Below are 17,659 nucleotides of genomic sequence, written 5' to 3'. Positions count from 1 at the left end.
ACATTTACTTTGCAGGAACAGGCAGTCATAATCAGACAACAAACTTGTAGATTCACATTTTTGTGGGGCTACAATGCTATTAGTTTGCTAAACTTCAGGGTTGTTTACACTTAGCAGGGCAGCCAGTAGACGAATCACATATCTGATTCTGGCTGTAAGCTCATAGTGAACAAGTTCTTCTGGCATATTTTTACCCTCATCCTGATAATAAGGCAAAGGTGAGGAATTCTCAATATGAATTTGGGATGGGCTTGAGAGAATGGATCCAGTCCTTTAAGATAGCAATTGAGTGATATATGAGAGAAGGAAATAATTCTTCCAGCTGTTAGCAAGTTAATCAAACTTTTAGGCTACAATGCTAACCAACCTTGAAAGACACTCCTGGCTTGTATGTTTCCGGTACTTCCCAGCTCAGCAGCACTGATGTCTTCATCACTGCCTTCACCCGAAAATTCTTAGCAAACACTAAGGAAAAGGTCAGAAGTATCATTACTTGTATGCATGTGCACATAAATGAAGATAAGATCTTCTGGAATATGGCGCCTATAACAGCTCAGTTGGGAACAATGCCACATTACTAGCATGCTTTTGGTATGGCTCTAGGCTGTACAATGACAGAGAGGTGTAGTTACTCATTCCTAAGTACAGGGTCAATTGTATTGAATGAAGACTATAGGACTTGGCTTCTTCTGCCCTGTATAACATATCAGATGTGGATGACGAGGCAGACAATTTATTCTTTGGTTTCCACCTGTGTCACTTTTAGCTGAAAAATAGGAGATGTTGATGCAGCAGCACAAGAAATTGTCTCAAATTCTGCCATGCTTCTTGGCATTCCCTCAACAGTTTGCTTGTGGTTGGGAGCTTAGGATTCTGGAGGGTACATGAGCAAACGATTCCTCACTACTATTCTACATAAAAGGAGTGCATTAAATCCAAAGTTCCAGGGATTGAGAAGGATAGTAAAGCAGTCCGGAGCCCAAGCAATTTCAATGCTGTCCTCTGCCCTATTTTGACTATAGTAACCTGTGACGGCATGTCGGAGATATGGTGGGTGGAGAAGGGCGGAGAGCAGGCATTAAGAATGCTCCTGGGAACTTGATGCACCACCTGACAGGTCCAGTAAGAGCTACATTAGCTAAGAGCCCTACCTGAAATTTTACAGGAAAAAAACAGTTTCCCATTTTAATTTGGACCTTTCAGGGCCTTGGTTACCCTGCATGCTATTGCACACTGGAATGTGTGGCTTTGTTGCACCTCTACAAGTGCAGTCTGTAAATAACCCCAGACCAGTGATTTGAGGCACAGTTCACTCACTGCAGCACTGTATCTCACTCCAAGATGCCTCCAGCAATGGAGGAACGATTCTGGAATTTTGGACTCATTGCTCATTCACTCAAGTGCAAAGATCATCACTCAATGTAGAAATGCCACTCATGGATGTTATATACAAAACTCCTTACCTTGGTCAACTGGCATGGTACGAGACTGAATACTAGGACTGTACGGGCCATGCCCTTTGGAAGTGTGAGCTCTCACTCGGATGTCGTAAGTGGTGTCTGGTTTCAGACTGCTCAATGTTATTTGAGTTTCATTAGTAGTATTGGTGAGGTCCTTTTGGCTGTTGATATCACGGAATAACACTGTGTAAAGGATCATCTTCCCATTCCTCTCTGCCACAACTGGCGGGTCCCACGAAAGCTCAGTCGTAGATGTTGTAAGTCCCACAACATGTAGATTTTGTGGGAACCCACCTGGCAAATCTTCCTGTGTTATGATTTTTTTCACTGTTTCCTCACCGAATCCAGCTTTGTTTTTGGCACTCAGTCTGAAGATGTATGTGGCCCCCTTGTGTAAGTTCGTAACGGTGTAATGGTTATCATTCTTACTAAGCTCAATGATGTTTGGCTTATCTTCATCATTCCGGCTGTACTGCAGTCGGAAACCAAGCAGATCGTCCACCATTTGTTGTGGTGGCTGCCATTGAATGAGTGCTGTGCTCATATGAGTGACACTAATAACCATTGCAGGCATGCCTGGAACTAAAGAACAAAGCAGAAGAATGGTTAACTAATGAGTGCATCTTGATCTAGCTCAAACTAGTGGACATCAGCTCCAAAATAATTAGATATCCCAAAAACTAATGATTCAGGCAACAATTAAAGAGAAGGCGAATCCAAGTCACTAGTTTTAACACATCATTGATTGCTTTAGCACTTGGTTTTGCTACCTCCCTCAATGTACTGGTAAAACTATAAATGAGTTAATTGACATTTAATCTTTCTATTCCTAGTCTAACTGTAGGAAATATTAACAGAATTATTTTATTTAGCTCTTCAATGGCTGAGTTGGTAAAGATATTGCACTAATCCATAAAGATGAGGAAGTCCCAGATTTGACTATTTTTACCATTACCAATGAACTCTCTCCCCATGTTCAGGCTAAAGTTAAAAAAACTCTCCATCTAAATGCAAATGAAAATTTAGACAATTTAGAAAATGGCTCAATATTTATTTTATCATCTATACTAAGAAAGATGATAATGTTTTTAGCAAATCTGAGACAACAACCTCTGAGTTCCAGAAAATATTAACAGTAATTTGGCAATTCTGAGATCCTGCTAATCTCATTATCCTAGTATAACATTACCAGTTCAGGTGACAATGACCTTAATCACATATGTCACCCTTCACAAAGAATCCTACTATGCCTACATATCTCGAAATCCTGGCAGGACCCCACTTATTTAATGGTTCATCTTTGAAGGTGAACCAAAGAATAAATGGGATCTTGTTGCTATTTAACAATTCCTCCTGCAATAAAGTGCTGTATAAACAATGTTCATTTTCATCCAGTAATTAAAAACAAAGTGCTGGAAAAACTCAGCAAGTTTGGCAGCATCTGTGGAGGGAAAAACAGAGTTAACGTTTCGAGTTCAAGCATCCAGGCAAAAAGAGGACCTGGATGCAGGAAGCACTAACGAGAAGAGTGGTCAAAAAAAGGTCCCAGAGGCAGTAACCACAGAAGAGCAGTTGAAAAGAGGACCTGGAGGCAGTCAGCAGCACCTGGGTGAAAAGAGGACCCAGAGGCAGTAACCACCACTAGAAGAGTGGGCAAAAAGAGGACCCGGAGGCAATCAACAGCAACTAGAAGAGCTATCCAATCCAGTCCAGTCTGTGGTTCCAGAGCGGAGCGGTCGCATTCTGAGAGAAATCAAACTGTGACATCACAGAAAAACAGATATGTGATTGGTTGATAAATATTTTGTTTATCTTATGTAATTTATTAGTAATTGTAAGAATGTATTAGTTTCAGTGAGCTCCCTGAGGCAGCACTTAGCCTCAGGGAGATCAGTGCGCTCTTTCACGCGCATGCGCAATAGAGCGGACTCTTGGCTGAGGGAATCTCCTCCCCACCACCCACCGCACAGGGAGCACATAGTACTTCCTGGTGGAAGTCACGCTGGGCAGGCCTTAATTGGCCCGCCCACGTAAAATGGCGGCATGCCCCCAATTGGGAGCGCCAATCGGAGGTGCGCCTGCCCGTGCCATCACTTCCACCCCCCCATCTGGGGGAAAACTTTTCCCATGGAAAAGTTTAGAAACATAGGTGTCAAGGCAATATTTGCATTTTAAATAAATTAGACTAGATTGCTTTCAAAAGAGGGAGTGAAATGTGTCACCTAGCTAGGTGAAGTTTAGAAAGTGTGTTTATTTTTCCCAATGGTTACTGGTAAAACTTAGTGCTATGAGAGATTTTTATTATCAGAAAGATAAAGCCCAAAGACATAGTGAAACAATGGGAATTTGCATTCAAAGGGGAAAATATGTATAAAGGAACGAAGGTTGTGTGTAAGGGAAGTCAGTCTAAGATTCAACAAGTGTGAAAAGCCTTCAGCGTCTTTGCCTCAAACTGCTGCCTTCAGGGACTGAAGTTAAGAGAACTCACTATGAATTCAACTGCTCAGGGTATCATTTACTTTGCCTGGGACTTTTAAAAATATGTGTCTTACTGTTGCCTTAACAAAACTGTAACTGGGAGTCAGATTAAGTAGGGGATTTAGAAGTTATCATAGTAATAATTTGTAGATCTATGTATGCATTTACAGTAATTTCTTCTATTAATAAATGTTTGATCTAGTTTTGTGTAGACCTATAAGACTTGGGGGTTTTATTACTACTGAATTCAAGGCACGCATCTTGAAATCTACACAAATTGCATATAAATTGTGGCAGTTGTTTCAAGTTTCCCTCTGGGATTTGAACAGCTCAGTATTTACCATCGGCTGTGCCATAACAATGATAAATTAATCAAGAATAAATTAATTAACACATAATAAAGCTGGCAGGAGAGATGATGTGTTGCAACTGCAGAATGTGGGTGTTACTGCAGAGTGTGGGGTGATCCAGGACAAACACATCTGCGACTTGAGGAGCTTTGGTTCAGACACTGAGCTGGAGATCGAGCTGCAGACACTGTGATACATCGGTTGGAGAGAGTTACTTGGACAGTTTGTAGTAGATATTAGGATACACCCCTTAGGATAGGGTCTTCTGATTTCATCGGTGGTCAGGAACACGAGGGTGTGACTGCGAGTGAGGCAGGTATGGGGACCCAAAAGGTAAGAAATGGTGGGGAGGCCTCAACCTTTGCAATTGTCCAACAGGATTTGGATTCTTGCATGCTATATGGATGGAAGTGGTGGCTGCAGGGTAGATGAGCAAACTGACCATGGTGCAAGATGCCATTCAAGCAGGGGGAGTTAATAGGAATGTAGTGGTAGTTGAGGACCGTATAGTCAGGGGGGGATAGACAGTTCTCTGCAATCGAGAACAGGAATCCAGATGGCTGTGTTGCCCGCCCACTGCCAGGGTTCGGGACATCTGCTCTGGCCCGAAGCGGAACTTGCAGTGGGAGGGGGAGGATCCAGTGGTCGTGGTCCATGAAGGTGCCAGTGATACAGGTAGAACTAAGAAAGAGGCTCTGCTGATGGAGCATGAGCAGCTAGGGGCTAAATTAAAAAGCAGAACCTCAAAGGTAATAATCTCCAGATTACTACTTTAGCCACGAGCAAACTGACGTAGGGTAAATCAGAATAGAGTGTTAAATGTGTGGGTGAAAGATTGGTGCGAGAGAAATGGGTTTCGATTCATGGAGCACTGGCGCCAATAGTGGGGAAAGTAGGAGGTGTACCGTTGGGAAAGTCTTCACCTGAACCATGCTGGGTGTTTTGGCGAGTCATACGACTAAGGTGATAGAGGGGGCTTTGAACTAAATAGTAAAGGCAAGGGATCAAGTTTGGGAAGAGGTGATAAATTAAATAGAGGCGACAAGGCAAATGAGCAATGCAGGAATAAGGAAAAAGATCAGAGCATGGCAGGAAGGGACATAGTATACAAATCTAAGAGTGCACCAGCACATAAGGTTAGAGGTTACAAAAAATATAAAAATACAGAACTAAGGGCTCTGTATCTGAATGCATATAGCATTTGTAACAAAACAGATGAATTGACAGTACTAATAGAAATAAATAAGTACGACCTGATAGCCATTACAGAGACATGGCTGCAAGATGAAAGATTTGAATCTGAATATTCAAGTGTATATGATGTTTAGGAAGGGCAGGATAAGGTGGAGGGGTAGACTGTTAATTCAGGATGACATTGGTACAATAGAGACAGATGACCTTAGTTCTGCAGATCAAGATGTAGAATCAGTTTAAGTAGAGATGAGAAATAGTAAAGGAAAGAAGTCACTTGGGGGAGTGGTTTATTGGCCCCGTAACAGGAAGGAATAATGGGGGCTTGTAAGAGTGGTATGGGCGATACTTAGGGGTGATTTTAATCTACATATAGATTGGCAAAGGTAGCCTGGATGATGAGTTCACACAGAGTGTTTTCAGGACAGTTTCTTAAAGCAGCATGTTTTAGCACTAACCAGAGAGTAGGCTATACGAGATCTGGTAATGTGCAATGAGATAGGATTAATTAATAACCTCGTGGCAAAGGTGCCACTAGGTAGCCAGGTTCATAATATGATGGAATTTCACATTCAGTTTGAGGGAGAGAAGAATGGATCTGAGACAAATGTTTTAAACATAAATAAGGGCAATTGTGTGGGCATGAAGACAGGGCTGGCTAAAGTGAACTGGAAAGTTCGGTTAAAGGATAGGTCAGTAGAGATGCAGTGGTGAAGCAGTTCTTCACTTGATCCTCCTTCAATTTGGTCTATTGTATTTGTTGCTCCCAATGCGGTCTCCTCTGGGGAGACAAAACACAGACTGGGTGACCGCTTTGCAGAACAGCTTTGCTTAGTCCGCAAGCATGACCCAGACCTTCCTGTCGCTTGTCATTTCAACACCATCTTGCTCTCATGCCTACGTTTGTCCTTGGCCTGCTGCAATGTTCCAGTGTAGCCCATTGCAAACTGCAGGAACAGCACCTCATCTTCCAATTAGGCACTTTACAGCCTTCCAGACTTAAGAGTTCACCAACTTCAGACCATGAACTCTCTCCTCCATCTTGACTCCTTTTTAATCCAATTATTTTATTCTTATTAATTTTTATTTATTTATTCACTTTTTTTATCCTTTCCTTATTACTTCCGAATTCAATGCACACATCTCGAAATAACTAAATTGCAAAACCGTTGTGATAGCGCAACCAAGTTTCCTTCGTGGACTTTAGTCCGTCTGACACACATCATCTGCCACATCATAACACAATTAAATCATACCCATTTACCTCAATTTGTACATTCAAATCATCAGCCATTTTGTTATGTGCATTCAGATAGAGTGTATTTAATTCTGCTTTTTTAACATTATTCTCCATTCTGGTCCTATGTGATGCTCGCCAATGCTTCAGCTGTCTTATATTTTTGCTTTCTACTTTTCTACTTCCTTTTATCAGTTTTGCTTACCTCGGATCTGAGCTCCCTCTCAGGTTCCCATCACTCTGCCAATATAGTTTAACCCTCCCCAACAGCACTAGCGAATCTCCCTGCAAGGATGTACCAGGATCTGGGTGTCCTGGTACATCAATTACAAATAGTATGCAGGCACACAAGTGATTAGGAAGGCAAAATGGAATGGTATCAAGCTTGTGGACTGAGTGGAGGTGTTCCGCAAAGCGGTCACCCAGTCTGCTTTGCAGAATACTCCGCAAGGTTAATGGTCTGTATGTGTGACCCTGACCTTCCGGTCACTTGCCACTTCAATTCACCATCTTGCTATCGTGCTTACATTTCGGATTTCAGCCTGCTATAATGTTTCAGTGAAGCCCAATGCAAGCTGGAAGAACAACACCTCATTTTCCGATTAGGCATTTTACAGGCTATAGACTCAACATTGAGTTCAACAACTACAGACTATGAACCTTGTCCTCCATTTTGATTCTCTCCCGCCCCCAAAGTGCCAGTCTGTATCTTGTTCTCACGTTTTTTCTTTCAACAGCACTGACCTTTATTCTGCTATTAACACCTGCTCTGGACCAATGCTTTGTGTCTTTAATATTATCATTACCACTCCCTTTGCTTTGTGTTCCATGACATCTTTGTAATTTAATCTCCCCCCACCCTCTAACCTAGCCCTGGCCCTGTCTCTTGATCCACCTGACCCTCACCCATTGTCCAACAGCATAAAGCCCATCACATTGCTACCTCTCTTCAGTTCCGGAGAAGAGTCATATTGGACTTGAAACGTTAACTCTGTTTCTCTCTCCACAGACGCTGCCAGACTTGCTAGTTTTTCTAGCACTTATATTTCAGATCTCCAACATATGCAGTATTTTGCTTAAATAATGTGGAGTAGCTGGATTGAGGATATATATCAATACCAAACAGAATGAAAGATTTTTCTTGAGAATTCATTCTTTTGCTGGAAGAACCTCACTAAAAAACAAACTATGACTAATATGATGTGAGCTCCTACTTACCACTTCCTGAAGTAGTAACCAGCCTGGGTTTGCTACGAGCTCCATCCCCTCTAGTGGTGTATGCGGCCACAGTAATGGAATATGTTGTTTCAGGCATCAGTCCCCCAATAACGGCTTCCTATTATCAAATGCATCAGAAGCAAATAGTTTACGATGTTTATCTATCCACATAGCACCCCAGCATTACGCATATGCTAATGATGAACCATCAGGGTGCTAGAGAGCAGACAATTGGAATCCAATGGGCTATGCAAAAGTGGTCTGACCAGCACAGGCAAAGGGGGAAAACCTGAATCAACATATTGTATCAAAAAGGGATAAGGATATACATTCAGGGCTTCGACAGTTTACTATGCCATCATGATATATAAAACTCATGACTTTCATAAATAAGTTTTGCAACTGATTAAGAATTAGCATGGATTTAAATGTTTTATTATCTATGCTGAGAAAAATCAACATACTTTCAAAGAATCTGTGACTCCAAAACATATTAACAATTTAATTTAAAATTAAAATAAAATGCATCCAGTTGAAAATAATCAGAAGTAATTGCGATTTTGTCATGTCTTGTACTGCATTTTGTTAGCATAAATGATTGTAATAAAATTTGCATCCTAGCTAATTAAACCAGATGCACTCTTTTTATGTGTAATCCAGGTGAAACGACCAGATCTTCCAGCAGTTCTTGTTTGAACTGAAGTGCTAAATTCAACAAACCGCAGAAATATCACATAAATTCATAACACACAAAGGGAATAATGCATTAAAATCAAATAAGATTAGCTAGGGTAATAATTTGTAGAAATCCAAAAGCAACACCAATGCACTGCAAACCACCATTTCCACACATGCATACAGCTGTACACACTCCCACCTTCATCTAAGCTCCTACAGTCAACTGTGTAAGGTTCTGATTTATCCAGGACAACTTGCAAAGTTCTTCATTTTTGAACTGATAGAAAACACCCTTTGTTTGGACCAAAATAATCTCAGCCTTTTCTCCTCACTGTAATAGGCCTACTCACGCAGCTGGAAAAGTCCATCTATGGACTAAGTGTACACTAAAATGATTTATAAGTTACCAAATTAGTCACCTGGGCATTAAGCTGAATAACCAGATTGTTGCCCTGTCCCATTCCAAAATAGGAAATGGGAATCACTGTTGTTTCAAAGTCATTCAAAGTGTTTGTTCTGTTTGGAAAGCAAATATATCACTTGGGTGAAAAGTTGTTGCCACATCATTCCACTAAATACACCACTGGGCTGGGAATATTTATTTGTATTTCTATTCTATAACAATCTCACTAACTTCAGTGGCTAGGATGGTAATTATTAATTTAAACAAGTATGGTGGATTTCCATCTCCCTGCTTGCTAACCTGACTTCCATGAACCCGGCATAGTTACCGAGTTGGGGATCATTAAGCATTCATGCTGACATCCTAGCAGGATCAGCCAGCAGGTGGAGACTGCTGGAGGCCCTTTACAAACATGGGTGGTGTTCTAGTGCTAAGAGAGGCAGGAACAGCATTAAAGGGGCTGCAAAGTCCAAAGACTTCAACTAAAGGATTAGAACACTGAGGAAGATTTAGGTTTGGGCAATGAGGAGACAGTAGGCCTTGCCACCTATTTGTTCAATTTTCCATTGCTATCTAGCTCATAGAACTTTGCCATCTTGTAATTTGCAGTTTACAAATAAATGAAATTAATAAAGGATAGCTAATTTGGAGAAAGGGATATCCGCAAAAATATCCTTAGGCAAGGAGGCAGACATAAAAAACAAGATACCTTATACATTTGTTTACTGTAAGCACCGAGAATGATAGTTGACTGTGGGGTTTGTTCTCTCTCACTGATCCTTTCCATTTTTTTATCACAAATCTTTCATGGTATGTTAAGAACAAGGCAGGTTGATCTTTATCAGGATTTGTTGCCCATACAGTCTGGAGAACTGCCCAGCTTAGTGATCCAACACGACTGGTTTACACAAACCAATACAAAATAAGTCTCAACACGCAACACATCACACGCAACATCGTGAAGGGAAGAAAAAGCACACATTGTGCCAGCACCATTGCAACAGGCAATAAAGTGTAGATTTGAATCTACAAGTAGAACATCCATTAGATTCTCCAAGCAAAGTTTATTTCTCATGCAACTGTCTAATTCAGAGAGCAGAGAAAGTTCAATGCCAAATGGTAGTGCAGGGATGTCAAAGAGAGATGGTCAACAAAAGTGTATACTGCACATTTTCTATTTACTTGATTTCCACCCAAAGACTCAACTAGTCCATACTATCCTAAATTAAACCTTGATATATTTATTGTCACTCAGAAGGAAATTGAGTAATAATGGGCTGAAAACAAATTTACTTATTTTATTGTGATTTTGATTGGATTTGATATTAAAGGCAGGAATTGATCACAACTTACATAAAATGGCTCTAACATTAGAGTGGAAGGTGACCTAAAGGTAAGTGTACACAAACTGTGCAGTTAATAGTTTTATAATTCACCAAACAAAACAAGTGCGATGATTTTGCTGATTCTTCGATTAAGTGCTCCTCTATTCACAGTGACCTTCAGTTATCAGGACAGGTGAATAAACTGCAGCCTTCTTCATTACCAGGGGGTCCTGCTAAATGTACAATTTCACAATTTAGATGAAGAGGAAGTGTTGTGATGTATCAGAATTCTATTTGTTGCTCAAAAGCACTATTAGTGCTAGGGTGATTGAAATCCTCTGAATTGCAACTCTGCAATTCTCCCCTTGTAGGATTGAGTTGTAAATAATAGCTCTCAAAGAGCTTGGCAAAGAATTTGCAGTTCCAAAGATAGCTTAACCATAAATAGGAGACTCCTAAATCTGCACCCCTTTTCCAATTGTTTTATATTATAGTAAATGAAAAAGGTATAAGCAAACTGCATGACTGTCCATAGTTATTTCGGAAAAAAAGGACTGCCTTTTTTATGCAAAACTGACTTCAGGTTGGCTATATCAGTCAGCACTGTAAAAAGCAAATTTGGTAAATTTTGTGAATCAATTTATTGACTAGTCCAATAAAATCTGTGTCTTACCAATGATCTCTAATACTGTTCACCTTTAGCCAAGAGCATCAATTTTGTCACAAGGAAAGACAGAAGTCGCAGAGCAATTTTTGCATCAAACTTAAGGAATGTACTGCAGGCTTCCCTTTGTACAGTTACTTTAATAAAAATACCAATTATTTAAGTTGCACAGGATTCTTATATTCTTAAAGGCTTCTCTATTTAAACCACATCTACTACGTTCATCTTTGACATCCCTCTGATGACTTGAAAGAAAGCCCATGCCCAGACTTGCACATGTTTATTACTCACATAGTCCTGGGTGTCCTCAGACTCCCACTGAATGGATGGGTTTGGGGAAAATAAAGACAATTAGAAAGAAGGGATTAGAGGAAAGACAATATTGACTGGATTAGTAAGGATACATGCTAACTATGAATAGGAAATATAACAAGGAACATATTTTAAAATAGCAACTTTCAGACTTCATTGCACAGCAATTAGTATAGTTTATTATTTATTTCTTCAACCTAGGTTCAGTCATCTGCATTCACAGCGGTAGTGTTTGGGACTTGCTCACATTAATACCTGCTGCTTACCCTTTTTTTTTTAAACAGTTACCTCTTATACCACACAGCACTTGGCCAATTATTTCATGCCACATATTTCAGGTCATCTAATGCAAATTCAGAGATATAATACAGAAATAAAGTCTAGAAGTTACACACACACACACACACACACACGCAATAATATTAAACATTTCCATCAGATCCATATCTAGAACAACATACAATCACAATATCACGGTCAACTTCAATTTATTTTCTGCTAGTTTGGACTTTATTAATGATATCCACTTGTTATGCATGTAGTTTATTCACATAATTTCACTGGCATAAAATGATTATCTGTTCTTGAAATTGCAACATACAGGAGACATTAATCAGTTGATCAATTCCCACCTGAAACACAATGGAATTTTAGCCAAGAACAAGGAAAATGTTCATTTGTACAAAATATGCAATACGAGTTTGGCAGAATGAAATTCCTCAGTATGTGAATCAATGTCTGCTGCAAGATATACCTAGTCTAAAGCCTTGCACCAGGATGAGACATATCGGCTACATTGACAAATAAGGGACAGGCAAAACCAGTAATTATAGATTGTTCAACAACGACTTTCTGCTTTTGTCAGCATGCACAATGGATTTTCAAGTAATCAATTTTAAGAGTTTATTGATAAACTGCTAGTAACCATATCAGGTTTGCTAATCTTATGTAAATATAGTTTCAACAAATTTCATTACCACATTCAAAAGCAATAGAGAGAATTGATTAAAAGAGTGCATGGATGTTACCTATACATACTTTGAAAAGGAATTTGATTAAGTGCCACATAAACAAGCTTATTATTTGGAAAACAGAAGCATGTGGAATTAAAGTACATGGTAGCTGGGGATATAAAATTGGCTAAGAGAAAAGCAGAAAACAGTGGTGAATGGGTATTTTTCAAACTGGGGAGAAGTATTCAGCAAGGCCACAGAGGGGTTGACGTTAAAACCATTTAATTCTTGTTACATATAAATAGAAGCATTCAAGGGAGAAACTATTTCTTTTGGTAAATGGGTCAGTAACGTTCACAAACTATCCAGACATGGATTACTTGTTGGGAATTGTTCAGTAAGAAAGATGCCACAGAGCAGGATAAGGTGCTAGGAGAGTGAGGAGGAGCAGGTACTCAGCAGGTGGCCATGACCATGGAGCACTTCTCCTACCTTAACGTCAGTGAAAAGAAGTGTATGAGGCACCTTCACCTTAATGATGTTGGTACTGAACTATGTCAGCTGTTGAAGCCTCAAGCCACATAATGGATAGACCTGCCCATAACTTTCAAGGTCCCAATCAACTTTTATGCCACAGGCTCCTTTCAGGCTGAAACAGGTGTTATTAGCAACATCTTGCAGTTTAGAAAACACAGATGTACCAAGGAGGTTAGAAAGAGAAACACTTCCGTCTCTTACCCCATTGGTCAGGAAAAACAAGAAGACAGCATAAGACCATCACTGAATCCCCCACTATCAACACCCTGGGGGTTACCATTGACCAGAAACTGAACTAGACTAGCAATATAAATACTGTGGCTACAAGAGTAGGTCAGAGGTTAGGAATCCTGCGACAAGTAACTCACCTCCTGACTCCCCAAAGCCTGGCCACCATCTACAAGGCACAAGTCAGGAGTGTGATGGAATACTCTGCACTTGCTTGGATGAGTGCGGCTCCCACAACACTCAAGAAGCTTGACACCGTTCAGGACAAAGCAGCCCGCTTGATTGGCACCACGTCCACAAACAGGCACTCCCTCCACCACCGATGGTGTGTACCATCTACAAGATGCACTGCAGGAATTCACCAAGGCTCCTTAGACAGCACCTTCCAAACCCACAACCACTACCATCTAGAAGGACAAGGGCAGCAGACACATAGGAACACCATCACCTGGAAGGTCCCCTTCAAGTCCCTCACCATCCTGACTTGGAAATATATCGCCGTTCCTTCATGGTCGCTGGGTCAAAATTCTGGAACTCCCCTCCTAACAGCACTGTGGGTACAACTACATCGCATGGACTACAGCAGTTCAGGAAGGCAGCTCACCACCTTCTCAAGGGCAACTAGGGATGGCAATAAATGCTGGCCCAGCCAGCGAAGCCCACATCCCATAAATGGATTAAAAAAAAACTTGGCCTGCATGGCATGGTGCAACGTTCCCATGAGGTCAGTGTATTACTTATCAATTAAAAGGAATTCCATTCTCTCAACTTGCAGCTTACAGTCCTGTATACAGTGGTGTTCCTCCAGGGTTTGGTATAAGGGCCACTGCTCTTTTTGATATATGTTAATGATCTTGATTTAGGTACGCAGGGCATGATTTCAAAGTTTGCAGATGAAATTAAACTGAAATGTATTACACAATGAGGATAGAAACAGACTGCAGGAGGATATAAACAGGTAAAATGGGCAACCAGGTGACAGGCGTATTTTAATGAAAAATTTAAAGTGATACATTTTGGTGTGAATAATGAGACACAACATGATCTGAATGTGCAATTTTAAAGTGGGTGGAGGAACAGAGAGATGTGGCGCTGGAAGGGGCCAGAACAAGTTGAGAAGGCTGTTAAAAAAGCATACGGGATTCTTTATTAGCTGAGGAACAGAATTCAAAAGTAAGGAAGTTATGCTAAACCTTTACAAAACACTGGTTGGGCCTCAGCTAGAGTACTGTGTTCAATTTATTTTAGGAAAGGTGGTCAAGGCCTTGGTGAGGTTGCTGAAGAGATTTACTAGAATGGTGCCAGGGATAAGATTCTCAGAATTGTTCCAGCGCAGAAGGAGGCCATTTGCCCCATCGTGTCTGCACCTCATGAGGGACGTCAGTTATGTGAAGAGGCTGGAGAAACTGGTGTTGTTCTCCTTAGAACTGAGGGGGTTGACAGAGGATTTGATAGAGATAATTTTGAATGGTTTTAACAGAGTAAAGAAGAAGAAACTGTTTCCAATTGCAGAGTGGTCGATAACCAGAGGCCATAGGTGTAAGATGTGTGGTAAAAGAAAGAGGGGTCCTGAGGAAACTATTTTTTTAAACACAGCAAGCTGTTGTCATCTGGAATGCAGTGCCTGAAAGGATGGTGGAAACAGATTCTATGAAATCCAAAAGTGAATTGAGGAGAAATGTCTTTCCCTGGAGTGCGTTAGAATGTGGAACTTGCTTCCATAAGTAGTTGCAGCAAAGATGTATTTAAAGGAAAGCGAGATAAACACAGGAAGAAAAAAAGGAACAGGACAAGTGGGCAGGCACGAAAGTTAGCACTGTCGGGCCTGCTTGCTGGCTCCCTGGCCATTTTTCTGAAGGCAGGATTGGAGGGGCAGCAGGGCTACCTGCATGCAAGCTGCCGGTAGCCAATTCAACTAGTTAAGGGCCAATAAAGCCTACTGTTGCAGTTCAGCTGGAGTTTTCCAGTCAGCCTCTAGACTCTTGGTGTCATCAAGGAACAGGGCAGCTGCCTGATGGTGGCCTCTTGGTGGCAGGCTTAAAGGTCTTTACTGCTTGACTGGCTTCAGTTAGAGCAGCAGGCCATCCTGTGGAGCAATTCCACCCCACCTTAATGGTGGCTCAACTGCTGAGTCCATTTTTTTTATTTTAAATATAAAAAAGTTGGGGAGAGGGCACCTCCACTCTCACTTACATACAGAGGAATCCTGCTGCTACTTCCAACCTGAAGAGCTGCCTATTGGCTCTCCAAATTTGAGAGCTCATCCACCATCCTTAATAGGATGGTGAGCCCACTCTCTGGTCACTAATTGACTGATTCAGGAAAAATTCAGATGGGGAGAGTCTTCCCCCCACAGTGCAGGCTCCTGATCCCCATTTGAGCCTGTCACTAGATCCTGAAACTCACGGGAAAATCCTTCCTAAAGTTTTAGGTCAATGATCTTTCATCAGAATTGTTCATTGACCTGAATGAAACATTGGGCAGAAGCATGCCTCCCTAGTTTATGCACGAGCGGTGTGGTGATTTCCACATCAGGAACTTGGGATGTGCGAGTAACCGGCCTTCTGGAAAGTAGCTAATTAGGAAACCATGTCTGGGATCTCTATCCATTTAGGGATTATGGACAGGATGGTGAGTCAAGATCAAGATTGGATGCGCAGATTTGAAGTGTCAATATTAGGACCTTCATAGTGACGGCACAAGATTTGGACTGTGGTGACTTGGAGGAGGTAATAATGAAGAAAATAGGAGAGAGGCAGGGAAGGTGTGTAGCCCAGTTGTATTGTGAAAGTCTCTTCAAGGAATTGCCAGCAATTTCCTTATCAAGGCCACGATGATTAGATTCAGCTTCAATTATCTGCTTCTGTTGTCACAAGCCTCTGCCTTTGGCTGATCTCTGGCTTGCTGGCTTCCCCCTTTATAGTACTAAGTGCATGTTTTTTGTAGGCCTCAATGACTTTCCACTATGCAATAGCCAATCGAAGCTGCCATGTTCCAGATAGTGTGTGTGACCCATCCACTGTAGCCATTGCTGCTGTGGAGTTGCCAACAACACTACCAACCTGACCCTGACAAAAATGGGAGGAGGAGTGTAAATGCTGGGACACCAGCCGGATGGCATTTTACATAGTTTTCCAGTCCCCAATGGGCTGGGAATATTCTTCCCATTAAATCTCTCTTTCCATTTATGCTGCCTGACCTGCCCAGTGTTTCCAGTATTGTAGGTTTTTTATGTCTTTAACATGAGGCTTGGTTGCACCAGACAATTTGGTGGTGTTGGCAGGTACTCACACTTGCAACAAAACTACTTGCTGAGGTGATTTACAATTGTTCATGGACAACAATACATCACCATGTCAAGGCTTTTAGACCATCAAAATGGAAAAAAGGCTTTTTGCTCTGTAACTTCATTAACCAAAAGTTTTTTTTTAAACAAGTTACTAACAATGAATCCAGAATATAATTGCTCCAAAGTACATGAAGGGGAGAATTTTCTCCCCGTTGGCGGGGGTTGGATGGGAGCGGGCAGGTGCGCAGCTGAACACCACCCTCGATTGGCTGCCCACTGCCATTTTATGTGGGTGGGCCAATTAAGGCCCGCCCAGCGTGACATACGCCCAGAAGTGCTGTGCGCTCCCTGTACAGGCAGGGGGAGTAGGCTGAGTCGGGGCCTGTGCTCTTTCGCACGCGCAGAAATCTCCCTGAGGCACAGAGCTGCTTCAGGGAGATTAGTTTGATTTTTGAAAATTTTAATAAAGAAAAAAAATTTTTAAGACAAGTCCTGTCATGTGACAGTGTCACATGAGCTGGGACATGGCAATTAATTTTATTTAAAATTTTTTTATTAAACTTTAAAAACCTTCATGAAACCTCATCCCGCCCATGGATGAGGTTTCATGAAAAATGCGAAGGCTGCCTGGGCTCTTCGCCTGCTCGCCAACCTTAAGGTTGGACGGGCAGCTCAGTTAATTAGTTTAATTACTATTTAAGTGACCTTAATAGGCCTTTGACAGTTCGGCGGGCGCATAGCCGACTCTTGTGCGCACCCACCAAACTCAAGATCTGAATGACGCGCAGTGACGCCGGGACGCACGCCCGACGTCACCGCTCATCGTTTTACGTGTCGGCGAGCGGGTCCCACCCCCACTCGCCAACCCGAAGATTCTGGCTGAAGTGTATGCAAACACACATTAATCAACATTGTAAATGATCCAATATGCTTCAGCAATAATGCTTATGTCTCCTGTCATCACAGATTGAGAGTTAATTTGGCAGTAACATCTGATTGCTCAGGATGAGTCAAAGTGGCTGATAAATTATTGATTATAGATTGTGTCCATTCTCACTGAGGATTGAAAGTAAACTTCTGATCAGCATGAAAAAGAGTCAGTTTCATGCTAATAATGGTGAAATTTAACCAAGAGTAAGATTTTTGTATTCTCCATAAAAAAGCATTTTCTTTTTCAGCAGTATAGGTAAGCCCCGCGTGATTTGGTATGCAACAAACTGTATGGAAGTTTTTTTTATTCATTCATGGGATGGGGGTATCTCTGCCTGGGCAAGCATTTATTGCCTATTCCTAATTGCCCTTGAGAAGGTGGTGGTAAGCTGCCTTCTTGATCCTC

General features: G+C 41.4%; 1 protein-coding gene across 9 annotated transcripts in view; it reads right to left on the bottom strand.

Annotated features, from left to right (window-relative positions):
* LOC144692265 (receptor-type tyrosine-protein phosphatase F-like) overlaps window positions 1-17,659 on the bottom strand; it is a 496,732-nt gene that overhangs the window by 129,666 nt on the left and 349,407 nt on the right. For 5 of the 9 annotated variants that reach the window (XM_078560868.1, XM_078560866.1, XM_078560873.1 and 2 more), the window contains 4 exons: window positions 11,296-11,322; window positions 7,935-8,052; window positions 1,464-2,042; window positions 368-465 (listed from right to left, as the gene is read on the bottom strand). In XM_078560868.1, the coding sequence (XP_078416994.1) occupies window positions 368-465; window positions 1,464-2,042; window positions 7,935-8,052; window positions 11,296-11,322 (822 nt within the window). The remainder of the gene's footprint in view (window positions 1-367; window positions 466-1,463; window positions 2,043-7,934; window positions 8,053-11,295; window positions 11,323-17,659) is intronic. The other 4 variants (XM_078560871.1, XM_078560874.1, XM_078560872.1 and 1 more) reach the window with 1 other exon arrangement.

Source organism: Cetorhinus maximus, chromosome 17 (assembly GCF_964194155.1).
Source record: "Cetorhinus maximus chromosome 17, sCetMax3.hap1.1, whole genome shotgun sequence".
Taxonomy (NCBI): Eukaryota; Metazoa; Chordata; class Chondrichthyes; order Lamniformes; family Cetorhinidae; genus Cetorhinus; species Cetorhinus maximus.
The sequence above is the reverse complement of the archived record's forward strand: the minus strand, read 5'-3'. Positions and strand labels throughout refer to the sequence as shown.